Source organism: Heloderma suspectum, chromosome 2 (genome assembly GCF_057233095.1).
Source record: "Heloderma suspectum isolate Gila_16-S chromosome 2, 16-S_ref, whole genome shotgun sequence".
NCBI lineage: Eukaryota > Metazoa > Chordata > Lepidosauria > Squamata > Helodermatidae > Heloderma > Heloderma suspectum.
In genome coordinates this window covers 119,360,220-119,376,836 of record NC_139459.1, presented here as the reverse complement: position 1 = coordinate 119,376,836, position 16,617 = coordinate 119,360,220, and the positions used below count along the sequence as shown (strand labels likewise).

The following is a 16,617-nucleotide window of genomic DNA, read 5'->3' as shown; positions in this document are numbered from 1 at the left end:
TCCACTCAATGTTTGAGAAAATATGGGCACAGCTGAAGAACACAGAAGCATCCCTGTGTTGGGTAATATATAACACGAAAGGAAATTCTCAATCAGCCTTGCTCATGGGCATTAACAGTAGCAGTAAATAAACGGGGTCCAGGCACTTGACCAAGGTGAGTCCAGTCCTGATCTTGCCCGCCCCACTCCAGGATTTGCTACGACAACAATTTTACTTACTTAATGTCTTACTTATTTAAAGTATTTATATACCACCCAATTAACTATGCCCTCTGGACAGTTGACAGCAGAAGATTAAAGATCATAAACACAAACCACAAATATCATAAAAGTCAACAGAATAAAAATCAAACCAGCAACAGTAAAACAGTTAAAACAGCAAAGTTAAACACTGAAGACCGTAAAACTATCTTAAAACAACAAAACTAAGATAAAATTATCTTAAAACAGTCTTAGAAAATTCCATAATATAAAACGGTTTTTATATTATGTACAATATTGTATTTTAAGGTTTTAAATCTTTGTAAACAGCCCAGAGAGCTTTGGCTACTGGGTGGTATAGAAATGTAATTGAATGAATGAATGAATGGGAGCTCTTCACCTGGCACGAAAAGTACCACAATGTAGGGGTCAGATGAGCCTCTTTGGGGAGGGTCTTTCACACCCAGGGCACCACCACAGAAAAGGCCCTACCTCTCTGATAGCCACCTGCCATACCTCATTTGGCAGGGGCACCCTGAGAAATATGACAACAGCCATAGTTAGAGGGAATGAATGTGTAAACTATCCTTTCTCTGTTCACAGGTGTACCATTCCCAAAGAACTTCTTCCAGATCTGCAAGAAGATCCTGTGCCGGCTGTTTAGAGTATTTGTCCATGTCTACATTCATCACTTTGACCGTATCATCATCATGGGGGCTGAAGCCCATGTCAACACCTGTTACAAGCACTTTTATTATTTTGTGACGGAGCTCAACCTCATAGACCGCAAGGAACTAGAGCCTTTGGTAAGTGTAAATACTCATCTGGACATAGAGGGACAGTTGTGTTGAATTCCCTCCTTGCTGTTAGTTGTTTCTTCTTCTCCCCTCTTCTACGTAATTTCATTTCTGCTACAAATAGAAAAAAATATGCTTTGGAAAAGGAGATTTAAGGAAATGAACTCTTCTTCTTAGGGTTTTTTCTTTAGCGGCAGCATTTACAAGAAGCTAAAAATGGCTTATGAGAAGAATCAAATTCATAACTGGCTGTCCGAAGAAATACAGTCAGGGCCAGAAATATTGGAACAAGGATAACTGTTTTGGCAGTTGGCCTCTGTACACTACCACATTGAAGTTGAAAGGAAACACACCCAGATGGGAGCGAAGTCAGGACTTTCAGCTGTAATTCAAGGGGTTTGACAAAAGTGGGGCACTAGCCATTCAGGAAGTATAGCCAGTGGCATACACACACACCCATCGTTGGGGGCTCATAAGTAATGGAACAAACCAACATCATTTCAAACTTAAGGACCGCCTTTAATACCTGGATGAAAATCCTTTGTGGTCAATGACTGCTTGAAGTCTGGAACCCATGGACATGACCAAATGCGGAGTTTCCTCCCTCGAGATGCTTTGCCAGGCCTTTACTGCAGCTGTCTTCAGCTACTGCTTGTTTGTGGGTCTTTCTGCCTTCAGTCTTGTCTTCAGTAAGTGAAAAGCATGCTCTCTTGGGTTGAGATCAGGTGACTGACTTGGCCATTGAAGAACAGCCCACTTCTTTGCGTTGAGAAACTCTTGGGTAGCTTTTGCTGTATGTTTTGGGTCATTATCCATCTGCAATATGAAGCGGCGTCCTATCAGTTTGGCAGCATTCAGCTGAATCTGAGCAGAAAGTATAGCCCTATACACTTCAGAATTCATCCTGCTGCTTTGATCAGCAGTCAGGTCATCAGTAAACACCAATGACCCAGTCCATTGGCAGCCATACATGCCCATGCCAAAGCACTGCCTCCACCATGTTTGACAGATGATGTGGTATGCTGTGGATCATGAGCTGTTCCTTTCCTTCTCCATACTTTTCTCTTCCCATCATTCTGGTACAAGTTAATCTTGGTTTCATCAGTCCACAGAATCTTATTCCAGAACTGGGCAGGCTTTTTTTAGGTGTTTGCTGGCAAAGGCTAATCTGGCCTGTCTGTTCTTGAGCGTTACCAGTGGTTTGCACTTTGTTGTGAAGCCTCTGTATTTACATTCATAAAGCTGTCTCTTGACTGTAGATGTTGACAATGACATGCCTCCCTCCTCAAGAGCATTCTTGACCTGGCTAGATGTTGTGAAACTGTTCCTCTTCACCATGAGCAGAATTCTGCGATCATCCACTTTAGTTGTCTTCTGTGGTCTTCCAGGCTTTTTGCTGTTGCTGAGCTTGCCAGTTAATTCCTTCTTTTTCAGAATGTTCCAAACTATTGTGTTGGCCACTCCCACTGTCTTTGCTATCTCTCTGATGGGTTTATTTTGTTTCCTCAGCCTAATGATGGCCTTCTTCACTCACGTGGACACCTTTTTGGACCTCATGTTGGGTGTTCCAGTGAACAGCTACCAAATGCAAAAGTAACACTCAGAACCACCTCCAGGCCTTTTCTTTGCTTGATTGGTCATGGGGTACCCAGGAAACAGGCCACACCTGGCCATGCAGCTGCTTGTCAGCCATTCGTTCCATTACTTATGAGCCACCAACGATGGGTGTGTGTGTATGCCACTGGCTGTACTTCCTGAATGGGTAGTACCCCACTTTTGTCAATCCCCTTGAATTACAGCTGGAAGTCTTGACTTCACTCCCATCTGGGTGTGTTTCCTTTCAACTTCATTGTGGTGGTGTGCAGAGGCCAACTGCCAAAACAGTTATCCTTGTTCCAATATTTCTGGCCTTGACTGTATAACTAACAAACATCTTTCTTTCTCTTTTGGAAAGCTCATTGTGACTTCTGGAATATGCCAAGTTATCTCGTATAGTATGCAACATCTAAGGATGACCTCTGATACTGCAGGTTCATCACTGCAGGAAATTATCTTAAAATTATTCCTCTAATTAGAAAGTCAGCTAAGGATTTATCAGTTAAACAGACTGTCATGTACTTCATAGTGGAAGTAAGATGCAAAGTAGGAATTATGCGTAATTCTAAATAGTGGCTGGACACAGAATCCTTTGTAAAGAGGGCTGCCTGTGTCAGAGACATGGCAAACAATCAGTGGGAGAAACCTAAGAACTAGCAGTCAAATTGTGGGATTGGGATACCGTTGGGAACTTTCCATTCTCCAGAGGGCCCATAGCTCAGTAGAAGTGCATATGCTTAGCACCCAGGAGGCTTGCGATGTAAGCCCCAGTATCTCCACTTAAAGGACCTTAGCTAGTAGAACTAGGTTGAGCTGCTATCTAAGCCTATAGTGAGCACCACCAATCAGAGCATATGCTGGGCTAGATAGACCAGTTGTCTGTCTCGGTATGAAGCAGCTTTGTATGTTCTTCAGTATCGCTTGTACACATTGCATTACCACACAACATTAAAGTACTTAGAAGTTATCATCCATCATTCTTTCTATGCCATTTGCAGAATTGGGACAGTCAAGCTGTTCTGCTACCAAAGATCTGTTCTTGTTGACTGGGGTGCTTTCTAGATTATGCTAGTCTGCAGACCTTCTGGGCCAGTTCAGCATCAACAGTTTATGGCAAGTGGTAACATGAATCACTGCTTTCCATAAGCATCTTTGGATGTTTTTTGTTGGAAGCTCTTGGGAGGTCCAGTGATCCCTCATCTATCTGTACCTCATCACAAAATTCAGTTGCCCTTGAACTGAAATGGTCATTCCATAATTGGATTGGTCATATTGGGAGTATCAGGAATGATCTTAGTTTAAACCAAAAGTGACCCTGTCTGTTGTGTCCCCCGTCCCCTTTTCCATGTAGGAAAACCTGCAGATCATGTTGTTGAAGAACAGTATGAGCAATTTGCCACTGTGAATACGCTGCGATATTTTGGCTTTTAACCCAATCGTGAATCCAATTCACTATCTCTAGTAGGGGAGGGGAATCTCTGGCCCGTGGCCTGTGGGAAGTTCCCCATCCAGCCCATGGAGCCTTCCTGGATTCCTCCAAGGGGTGGGGCTTTGCCTGCCCCTGGAGAAATACCTGCTGTAATCTCTGATCACAGACCAGAGACAACAGTAGGGGATGCAGGCAGGGGATTTTCCTGCTTGGCACCTTTCCCATTAGGGAAGCTGTTGCATGGGCAGAGCCACCAAGACTGAGATGGTGCTCCTCCAGCCATTGGCTCAGCCACTGTGCCTACACCTGCCCCACATCCACTCCCCAAAGGGAGAAAGCACGGGGCAGGTGAAGTGGCTTCATGTGAGGTGAAACCAGTTCCCGGTAGATGCACAGGAAGGAATATTTTTTCATGTGCCCGCCGGGACCAAATGACATCTGGGGCATAGCCATGCCCCCTTTGATGTCATTCAGCCTGCACAGGACTGGGTGGGATCAACCAGCCCCCCACCTAATTCTGGTTGCCCACCCCAATCTATGGGTTGTAGTAGATTGCTTGACTATGTATAATGACTGTAATGGAGTCACATTTTCAGGTGAGGATAAAAATGCAATCGTAAAAACAAAGGAGTATTTTGAAAGCAGATTTTTGTTGTTGGCCAACTTTTTGATTATTGACAGTTACCTTTCTGTATTTCACGAAGACAATAACTTAAATATATAACCACTTTCCCAGCTTTGTGGAAATCCATGTGTGGGTCCAGAGGGCCTGAGAATATAAACTGAGCATGTTTATCCAGTGTGTACTTTGAAACCTTCCCTTTGAATTGGTAGGTTCAAGTGACCTGAACAAATCACTTACGTTTTCAGCTGGCAAAAGGTGATATTCAGGTAAGGCCCCCTGGACTTTGGCCTGTGGGGCAAGCAGTTTCAAGAAAAAGCCATTGTGTTGCAGAGGTGCTTTCCAGTGCTGTGAAGCTGTAAAATATTAATACTCATGTACTACGAGCTAGGCTATATAACTGAAACTGTGTGAACGAACAGGCAAGTTTTTTTCAAAGACTTAAGTGCAGCAAAACCTCAGTCAATAATTAACTTTTCACTAACTCATTCACTCCTGTCCTGTTCTCACATGACTTCCTTTCAAATCTAATTAGTCCTGCTGTTTCCCTTGTATTTCTAAATTTCAGTGATTGTTGAGACGCTGGCCCATGTTTTCCTGGAAAAGGATGGAGTAGAGAGAAAGAATGAAAGAAACAGCGTTGCTCTCACTATGAATTTCTGTTGTGGCTGATTGTCTGTGCTTCAGGATTATATGTGCCAATTTCTTAGAATGGGAGCCAAAGAAAAAAGCATCCCCATGGTAAGTTCTCCCCCTCAGTACTGCCACCTCTCCCAAAATGTTTAGAAAAACTTGTCACGTGACATGACACTGCATCATGATCTTTTGCGTTTTTCTGCACATGCCAGACCAGCCGGTGCACCATGGGGCGGAGAAACACACAACATGATGACATCAAGTCACAGGGTGAACATTTCTAAACGTTATTGGGAGGTGGGGTGAACTCTCCATGGGGTTCCATTTTTGGTGGGTATAACATCCTACTCTCAGTGCTGAAGTATAAGGGTGATAGGGAAAGAGCTCATGCTGAGGACCCGCCCTGTATCTTTCAGCACCAGTAAACAAACAAACAAACAAACTTGTTTCAGAATGGGCTGTGTGAGAAGCTTCCATTACTTTGAGCCATTACAGCACTAAGAGTGCAATCCTTAGTTGAGGTCAAGGGCCCCCCCAAAAGACCAACCAGATAGCAGCAGGTGATGGGAGAAGTAGCAAACAGGCCCAGCGTTATCACTGGGGCCAGATTGGGGATGCCTGGGCTGGCCAGGGCTGACCTCCCTGGCTGGGGAATGCTGGGAGTTGTAGGACTCTTTTTCTGTCTAGGCATGCACAGGATTGTGCCCGAAACGTATAACTAAAAACAAACCATTACACAACAATCACATTTTGCATTACCTGAAGGTCTTTTCAGGTGTTCATGTCATGCAGTTAACAATAGCGTGGAAGGGAAGAGGAGAGGAGGCCGCACTCAGAGCCCCCGCTGGTCATGCACCCTGCTGGACCTACCCTCTGACATCCACACATTGGGGAAACTTCTGTAAAGGGGAGCCTGCCATACACTGATAGGTTCTTACCATTAATAGAAATGCAGCACTATCAGGCTCCCAGTCATGGGGGAAGCCTACACACATACAGGAGGCTCCTACCTGCAGACTACCCCCCTCCCACCCAGTGCACGGGGGCGGCAGACAGGCATGACCCTGCTCTCACCTTCTCCATGCAATTGTGGGTTGCGTGGAGTGAATATTTGGAAAGGGCTTGGTACTTTTATTTCTTTAGATTTCTTTACTGCCCGATAGCCAAAGCTCTCAGTGTGGTTCACGACAAAAACTGTACAGAACATAATATAAAACTTTTAAAAGTTTAAAACTACGGTATAAAACCAAAGTCAAAACCAGCAGCAGTGTAAAGATTTTAGAACACAACAACAATATTTAAAAACAACAGAAACTGAAAGACTAAAATACTTGGGAAAATAAGAAGGTCGTCAACTGGCACCGAAAAGACCACAGCGTAGGCACCAGATGTACCTCTCTGAGGAGCTTATTCCACAACCAGGATGCCACCACTGAAAAGACCTCTTCTTTGTAGCCCCTCACTTTATTTGATAGGAGCCAAATACGTACATTCGTTCCATTTGGCAATGGCAGATGAATTCACTACAGTTTCCAAGTCCAGGGGAAAACAGGAAGGACATTTCTGATCGTTCAGAAATACATTTATTGAGCCCAACATGTTTTGGAAATCTTTTTCAGGGGCACCTCCATGTCTCTTGCAAAAGATTCCAAAGTGAGATTGTGATCATTTTGACTGTCACCTTTTTTGTTGTTGTACAGTGATCGGTACATTCTGCCTTTCAGTGTTAATTATAGGAATGTGCAACTTGATTGTTTTAGAGGTGCTGCTAAATAATTTCCACATCAAAGATATTTCACATAATCATTTTATTGCTAAAATAAAAACCAAGTGGAAAAAAAGATATGAAGAATGCTGATAGGAGCATGGATATACGAAGAGAAGAACATAATCTTGCTCAGAAACACTAATCTTATGTAGCATAATGGTTAAAAAGGATGAGCTGCAAGCTGGAAGGTTACCAGCTCAAATCTCAGCTCAGCCAAAAATTGACTCTGTAATATGAATACGAGCAAAACCCCATACCGTAATATGGGGCTACCAATATCAGCCTACCTGAATTGACATGTAATGTATGCAGAGTGCTTTGAGCACTTAGGAAAGGCAGTATATATATGCAAAGTATTATTATAGATAATTGCACACAACCAAAGGGAGTGGCAACACCACCCTCTGCATGTGTTACTAGTTAACACTTTCCCAACAAAACATTTTTATTTTTATTTTTTGTGGGAGCTGGACCTTCCAGTCAGTGGGGGAGATGTGCATGGGAATTCACATTGAGATCATTGTTTCTGTATTTAAACCTCAATTCTAAAAAGTTTAGATTTAAAGTTTAGTTTAGATCTAAGAGAACTGTCAGTTCAGTTTCCAACAAACATATAATTGAAAGTGGCACATTTAGGATTTCTGTATGGCAGTTCAGTAAGGCAGCTGTTCTTTTCTCTGCATGCTGGAAAACTGTATACAGGTTGCTTTGCTGTTCCAACATTTGCTGCCAGTCCACGTTGCTTTCATAACAAATGGGTGTCTAAATATAGAATTGCAATTCTGCAGTGCTAGAGTTTGAAATTCTGGGTCTGTGTGTGTGTGTTTGTTTCCCATGTAGCAAACAGCTTTGTGTTTGTGGCCAAGACACGAATGCCTTTCTTGTTTGGCCTTTATGGGCTCTGAATGGTTTAAACAAGGGCGGGAAGCCGGGGGGGGGAGGAATCTGCTTCTGTGTTGAAATTGCAGACATTGACAAGCCCACACAACCTTGCCATTTGGTCCATGTAGGCCAGTGTCTTGCTTAGAATGATGAGTCATCTTATTGCATTCTCTCTTTTTACTCCCCTTTCTATTCAGATGTTTTCCTGGGGGCTGGCGGTGATGTTGAGATGAAAGTCCGTATGGAACATTTCTTTGTTTTACATACCTTTGTTTTATTTTATATGCTGCCCTATAACAAAAAGTTCTCAGGGCAGCTCACACAATAAAACAGGTTAAAATGGGCTTAACCTACCTACCCAGAAATGAAGTCATTTCATGGTTAAGAAAGGTAGAGAGGGTGCTCTTCTATAGGCATCACTTTTGCTATCTGGGTCATTCTCTTCCTCACTGGCATGGCCTCCTAGTGAGTTTGCATCCAAGGGTGAGATTCCTTGAACTCTTACAAGTCCAGAGTTCCAGAACCTTTATATCTTAATACGAACGTTTCATGTAACCCAAATCCAGCACTGTATAAAACCCAAGTGTCTTTTTCGTATATGTATTCCAGTAATGAGGGTTGGGGTAAGCCGGTTAGGAATATGTTGAGCACAAACACACTTTTGGATCCAGCGGTGGCATACAGGCAACTTATCTCCTGATGGTCTGGAGATAGGATTTGGATCAGTCCAGATGCTCTTTTGGGGTGCAGGCTGTTCAGGTGTTCCTTATTTATCCAGGGGGAAGGGGAAGCCACTTGAGAGCATATTGTACACAAATTGGCATTAGAACTAGGCATCTAAGATAGAAGTTCATTGGCGAACATCTTCTTGTGATCTCGCAGTAAGATTTGGGGGCAGCCCAAAGACTGTTTTGAGGTGCGGATGTATTTAAATCCCAGGTCTTAGTTCAAGCTGCATTTGCAGTTTTGAATCAAATAGGAAACAAGGAACCAGCCCCAGCTCTGTAGGCAAAGAACCACTTGTAATTCCCCTCTCTTTGGAAAGACCATGCTGTTGAAAAAACAGTAACATCCAGTTTCCTGTCCCTTGCGTAATGGCAACAGCAATAGGTTTGGCGCCACTCAGTGGTTGTAAATCAAAATGCAGATGGAACAGGAGCCAATGTTTGAACCATTTGGTCAATGTATTATTAGGAAAGTCAGCTTCTGTTCATTGTATCCTGCCATTCTGCCAGAAATTCCACATTTGGTCAATTCCCACTTGAGTCATAATTGTTGTTGCTAATATAGCACTATGTATAATATAACAACAACATGCATTAGTTATCAAGAAAAAATGGTGTTGTCCAAATAGTTAAAAGGGCTCTGCCTAAGGGCTTGAAAGCTAAATAGAAAAAGATTAAAAGAAGAAGAGGAAAAAAGAAAGAGACAACCAATAAAAAAGAAAAACGCAACCAATAAGGGAAAGATACTAGGTGGTTGGGGAAGGCAGCTCAAATAAAATTCACACTTCTTGTCTTTTAGGTGATTCTGAGTGTGCACTGTTGTCAGAGCGCATAAGCAGCACCTTTCTGGATCAGACCAAGCTTATGGAATCCAGCTTTCGTTACAGGAAGCCCCATAGGTGCTAGGTTGTGCACCAGAAATTAGCCAGTGGGGCAATTCTACCCACCTTTGCACCTTCCCCAACCTGGCACCCTCCAGATGTTTTGGACTACAATTCCCATCAGCCCCAGACTTCATGGCTAATGGTCTGGAATTCTGGGAGTTGTGGTCCAAACCAGGTTGGGGAAGGCAGCTTTAGATGTAGGTGGGATGTAGTCTCCTAACTCCATAAAAAGCAAGCCAGCTAGCAAAGGCTAATTCACATAGTTCATAGAGAAATGATCCATAACATACAGACCCCTTTATAGTAGGAGTCATACATTTCTTGGTGTAAAACAAATGATACTACAAATGACTTGATGGGAAGCATGGTGTCTCATTATTAGTTTTCTCTAATATTAGCCAGGACATACGCAAAGAAGTCAGGGCCATATATGTAAATAGTGTAAGAACAACGGTTTTATGTGTGATTTCATATGCATGCATTGATATCATACAATATAAAAGCACTGGTTTTGATTCCCTATCGTCCTAAGACACCATATATGAGCCCTGCACAACTTTTGACCCACCAAGTCAAATAGAACCAAAGAACCATGAATTGTGGCCTCAGGGATGCTTGACAAACCCCTCTGTTGTTGTAGTCCAGTGCAAGCAACAAATAGAGGTTTATTGAGCTGCTGGTGGGTTATGTTCAGCATAGCGGGCTTCTCAGAGGCCGCTCCTAGGCTGTGGAACTCCCAGCTGAGAGAGGCTAGGTTCATTCCCTCTCTGTTGTCCTTCCGCTGACAGGCAAAGAGACCTGTTTATTCAAGCTGGCCTTTTGCATGTAAGCGGGACTGTTATGTGGGATGTTGCTTTATTCTCTTATTGTTGTGTTTTAAATTGTGTTTTAATGCATTTGTTTTATTATTGTTTTAATCAAGTTTTATTTATGATTGAAACATGCCTTGGGTACCATTTTTCTTAGTAGAAAAGTGGGATACAAATACATATGTGCATACATACATAAGTGTGTAGCCTAGTGTTGTAAGCCCTCTAAGAACCAAATGAAGAGCATATGTGCCAATCCGGAAATGGCTCTGCCTTTCCAGCCTGGGCTGGAGAATAACCAGTTACAACCAAGTCCCTAAATTCACTCATTAGGGGCTTAGTTACATTTCAGCTAGAAGCTAAGTTCTAAAAGGGGTAGTGCAAACTGCAAAGTTCTAAAAGTTTGCACAAGATCACACCATAATTTTGTGGGTGATATTTATTTATGTATTTATGGGATATCCCATAAAATGAGATGTTTTACAGCAACGCATGATCCCTAGTGACTGGCACTCCCTGATGGAAAACGAATGTCTGATAAGAGCATAATGGTATATTAAGAATCTCATTATATCAGCTTGAAATGCTTTTGCCTGATAGCTGTGCAGGTAATTTTAACTATTTTTGGTAGGATGCGGAAGGTTAGGTTATGAATAACCCATTAAAGTTGTCAGGATGATAAAGGATAGTAGGCTAATTACCAGTTCTGGATATTGCCTTGGAAGGTGACAGAGAATTAGACAAACAGGAAATGTTATGTAGAGTTGCACAGAGTCAATGTTGCTGTAGATCCTGGTGTCAAAGTCAGAAATGTACCCAGATTTGTGGCATGTTAAACAAGTGACCTTTGACTTTGAATTCCCTCCTTTTTTACAGAAAGAGATGACAGCCAGGATGTGTCACTGAAGAGCTGCAACTGAATGAACAAAAAATGCAATTTCCTGCGAACTGAAGAACTAGAGGATACACCAGCCCTCGCAGGCAAAACCTGCCTAGTTGATTCTTTAAAAGTAGGAACATCGGTGGCAGAAGATTATTGCTTTCACAGACACTTCCCACCGTCATGTATGCTCTTAACCCTAAAAATGCTGCTAGGTACCTCCTTCGAATGATGCAGATTACATGGAAAGAAAGGAAGGAGTAGTTCTTTTTCCATATTCCCTGAATGATTGGAGGAGGAGTTCATCAGACTACAAATCGGTTCCATCCACCTTCCTGCTCTTAAAGCTTCGCTGCAGTTTTGGTTGTGGGTGTGCTTTCGAAACTAACCTTATCGTTAAAAGAAAAGTTGCTAAGCGGAGCGTTGTTGTGCAGGTACAGTCTGTGATAAAGCCCTCAGTAGAGTTTCTACCCTTTCCATGCCTCTAAATTGTCAGCTTGTTCTTTGCCTAAAAGAAATGCACAGCAACTAGAAAATAAGATAAATATCTTAGACTACCATCCTAGTTATCCCCAACGTGGGCGGGGAAGAAGCCAGTCACCCAGTGGAACAGGCAAGCTGCTTTTCCATTTAACACCAGCATGTCTGTTTACCTGGGTGGTGGCTTTCAAAACATTTCCCTCTGCGTGCAAACTTCTCCTTTGCCTGTGTTATGGCTGTCCAGGTTTGAAAACGCAATAGGCTATTAACTCAGATCTCAGAAGCAAGACCAATGATCCCCAATGTCTTAAGAGCCCAGATAAAAATGTGGTGCTTTCTTTATCATTTTCCCTGGCAGTAGGTTCTAGCAAGGCTGGCCCACACAAAGAGACAAAATGCCAAACCTGTTTTTTATATGCATGCAGTATAAAAAAGTGGTATTCCTTCTCATGTAAGGGAATAGCTATGGAAGTGGCTGGAGAAAGGCAGCAGAGAATGCTCTGCTGTGTCACCCAAATAATGTGTTTCAGAATCTGGAAGAAGAGGTACCCTGCACACAAGTGTGTGCATGTATGTGTGTGTACACAGAAACAGAGTATATTATGAAAAGAAAGGTAGACTGGTTAGGATAGGAATAGGCAACCGAGTGCCCTCTAGATGTTTTGGACTACAACTCCCATAATCCCTGACTACTGACCATGCTGGCTGGGGCTGATGGGAGTCAAAGTCAAAATATATGGGTGATGGGCACAGACAGATATGAGGCATAAAGAATTCCAATTGACACTAGAAGCACCCACTCAGATAAACTGTGGTTATTGAAACTACAGTGCTTTGCAGGGCATTTTCAGAGGTTTAGCTAACACATGGGCAGACCCAAGCTGTATTTATAACGATTCAGGAAAAGCCACTAATATCTATACTATGTGATGATATCCTCTGTTGTGATCATACCTATGCAGCTTTCTAGACTTTCTTTCTATGACACAAGGTTTGTCGGTAAATGCTTTGAAATACCACTGTGCCTGAACTTTTTTTTTTTTTACAAGAATGTTTGTTTTCTTACTTACATTTACTTCACTTACCAGGAAATTGGTGATTGGCCTGATTGTGATATTGGGTATAATGTTGTAAATCCAGAGCTTTGTGTGAGGAAGGTATAAAACTAAGATGGCTTTTAGGCAGCATTAACTTGAGAACAACCAATCTGTCCCAGGGCTTGTTTATAATCAGTGCACTCTGTATGTGCAACAGATCTCTTGTTGGTAAGTTGCACGTGTGGATATGTACAGGTCTTGTTATTCTTTTTGCTTTTCCTCATTACTGATCTTCTCTTGATTTGAAAGACAAATTCTGTGTTAAGGTTGGAAGATTTATGCTTAAGGTGAAGATGATGTTAGAAATGTTCCATTTTTTAAGTGTCTGATTAAAGTGCTCTCCTACCAGTGCTTAGTAAATAGATGATTTCTCAGCCAGTCTTATCCAGTGAAATTAAGACTGATGACTTCAGCCAACAGCCAAGGGGCATATCCATGGCTAAGTCTATTAACCACTATTTACTGATGCAGTTTTAAAACACAATTTAGAAAATAACGAGAATAATATCGTATGTTGTGTGCCTTCCGGGGAATTTAATCTAGTCTTTCATCATATAAATTTGGAGTTTATTTGCCAGACACATACCAACTAGTAATTCTAGCTGCCCCTATTCAGTCAGTTATTTCTGAAAATTGGTATTAGGAAACTAATCTGACAGGAGGTAGAAATTTAACATATAGATGCAATAGATAGCATGTATTAACCTTACATCATAATATAAATTGAAAGATGTTGGGAATTTGGAAGAAGTTATTTTTGATATGTATATATTCTTGTTCCCATACAGTTTCAATACCAACTTTTAAAGCTAACATGCATCTGTATAATTTTGAGTCAGAAGATCAATGCAAATGTTTATGTAAAACTGAAAAGTTTGATATGTGCAGAAATGAAACATCTCTTCTAAGGTACATTTCAGTAAATCGATTTAGGATGTGTACTGACATACCTAAAAATCAGGCATCAATGCATTATTATTTTTGGCCCTATGCTTCTGAGAGTTAACCTCTGAATCATATGCAGTTGTAAGGCTTGGTTTTGCCTTTTGCCCATTGCTACAGGCAGACTGTCCATCTTTTTTTTGTTTAAAGCCCTCCTTGTGCATTTCTTTCTTTAAAAGTACATTTGGTATCATATTATTCAAGAAAGACCAAAAAAATCAAATGATTTAAAAAACAAAACAAAAACCCCTGAGAAACAGCTACAGGTATGGCGGGAGGGGGCGGGGGGGGACTGCATTTGTGATCACAAGGGTGAACCAATCAGTGTTATGTACTGCTGCTTTCTGCTCCAAACTGGTAGAACCAGTTTTTCCCTGAGCACCGTCCTGACGAGTACATTATACATCTGACGAGTACATTATACATCTAAACCAAACGTGGTGAGTGTGCTTCCACACTGCTCCCACTGCTCAAACCATGTATGTCTATGCACAGCCTCTTGGTCTGTATCAAAAATATAAAGACTGCTATTTCTAGTTCTTTTAATACTTTACTGATTAAACTTTTTGCCATTTCAAGAATTTACAAACCTAGGCCTAGGAGCAAAGCAACCTGATAGAATTTCCACTATGCAGCAAGGTTTTGGATATTCCCATTTCCTCAACACACAACCCAGTCCTCAAAGCACCTTGCTAGCTGATCCCACATTTAAGCTTACTGTGCTTTGAGAACTGGACACTTTGTATCTTCTGTTTCTTGTCTTAACCTGGAACATTTATTTTAACGTGTTATCTCAGAGAACTTAACAGTGGGAACCTGGCAGGGTTGATCAGAACCACTTTATGTACGATTTTTGGAAGAACACTGAGATAGCCTTAATACAGTTTCGTGATGTATTATCATCCAGTAGCCGGTGGATCAGTGTAGCACTTCTCTTTATTGCATGCAGTGACCAAATTCTAAACCCTTACTCAGGAAAATGTAATTTGCTATTGCTCTCCTTGCTTTAGAGAGGTGGAGAATGTGATCACATGTATGAAACTGGAAGCTGAACTTTTCAAAAGCAATTTGTTTAGATGAGAGTCCAAACCTTTAAAAATGGCTGAGAGCTGTGTTGATTTTCTCAACTGTGAATGCCCCACAGATACAAGATAAAACTCTTAAACCTAATCTGAGAGGGCTAAACTGGCCCTGTGTTCCCAGATAATAGTCCTATAGAATGAGTAGGCAACGTGTGGGCCGCATGAGGATCCTGATTCCCCCACCCCATGCAGCCTCTGCTGCCGCACTGCTGAAATTTGTGGTGGCAAAAAAAAGGTGGTTTACCGCTACAAAGCATTAAATAGGTCAAATTTAGGTCCAGAACAAGCTACATGTGACCTATTTACTGCTCCATAGTGGTTTGCCACTGAATTTCAGTGGCAAACCTTGGATTTTTTGCTGCCACCAAATTCAGTAGCCCAACGGTAGCAAGAATATAGCCCTCAGGAGGGGAGGGGGCAAAAATGGTTCCCAGTCTCCCCAAAGTTGCCTACCCCTGCTATAGAACGTAACACTACCACTAACTTTGACTCTTTCACAGCTTGCCTAGTGGTAAATCTTGATAATAGCCTTAGCTTTAAGAGCATATATTTAATGGACAGTGAAAGTTGAGTACATATGGGCTGGATGTAGTGCTCAAATGCAAACTTCTTAAACTTAAGAAATGCAAACTTAAATGATCACACATGGCATTTTAGAAATGCATAATGTTGATTATACACACACCAAGCAAACTTTCTACTGCGTTTTAGTGCTCGTACCATGAAAATATTGAAGGGAGAGGGAAAGTGTTATGTCAAAAGTAAGTTATGAGCTATTTCTCCTGTTCTTTCCTAAGTTTTGAATAAACAATGGCTGGTCTGAAATATCAACAGTTCATTAAACTTGGACATTAGAAATTTAGTCCATCATACATACAGTATATAGATAGATAGATCTTCCTTATTCCTAATTCCCTTTCACAAATTAGCCCAACAAAACTAGGTATTAGAAACTGTTAGATAGGTTGTTTCTTCTTCTGTTGTTCAGGTGTTCCTATTTTGAAATGGATATAGTTTTGTATGGAACAGTTTTCCAAGGAACACAGTTAGGCTTCTTACCTGGTCTGTGATGGTATATGGGGGCGTTTCCCTGCACTAATTTAGACAAAGACTGTGGATTATTTTCAAGCATCTAGGCTAAATGTTTGTTTTCAACAAGTGATTGGTTAGATTCCATTGTGTTTTTTTCTGTACCACCAATCAACTTCTATCCATAGGGGCTTCAGCAATGCGAAAGCCGATGCATTCATAGGATATTTTAGTTCTGTGTGTGATTAAGTTAAGAGTTCAATTGTATGATGACACCAACGCTGTCAATGAAATAAAATGACTTTTACAAAAGGGTAAAAAATGTCTAATGTTGCATCGATCCCAATTCATGTTTTTAAGTAACTGAAATGTATATATAAAAAAAGCATAACCCCATAGGTATCCTGCACCTACTTTGTAGAAAATCCCATTTTAAATAACAAATGGGCATCCAATAAAAGAGGAGGCGGGGTTGAATTTCCCTTTCTGGAGTGACACAATGAAGTTGGCTCAACTTACAGCTTTCAAGAACATCAGTGGGCCATAGCAATTTAAAAAAAAATCAATTTAGCTTAATTTATGCTGTAAGGTGATCAGCCTCGTCATCTGATGCAGTATTTTCAAACTGTGTTCCAAGAAGTTCTGGGGTTCCTCAGACAGAAGATCAGCAGTGTTGCAGAAGCAGTCTGAAAACAGTTCGTCCACCATTGCTGACCTGCTTCTGCAATACTATGCAGCAAGAAAGTGATGGATGTATT

The 16,617-nt window shown here is 41.5% G+C and overlaps 1 protein-coding gene across 1 annotated transcript in view; it reads left to right on the top strand.

Annotated features, from left to right (window-relative positions):
- MOB3B (MOB kinase activator 3B) overlaps window positions 1-16,175 on the top strand; it is a 155,565-nt gene extending 139,390 nt beyond the window's left edge. Inside the window, exons 3-4 of the mRNA XM_084834631.1 lie at window positions 805-1,007; window positions 11,226-16,175. Coding sequence (XP_084690757.1) covers window positions 805-1,007; window positions 11,226-11,255 — 233 coding nt within the window. The 3' untranslated portion in view covers window positions 11,256-16,175. The remainder of the gene's footprint in view (window positions 1-804; window positions 1,008-11,225) is intronic.
- The last annotated feature ends 442 nt before the right edge of the window (window positions 16,176-16,617 follow it).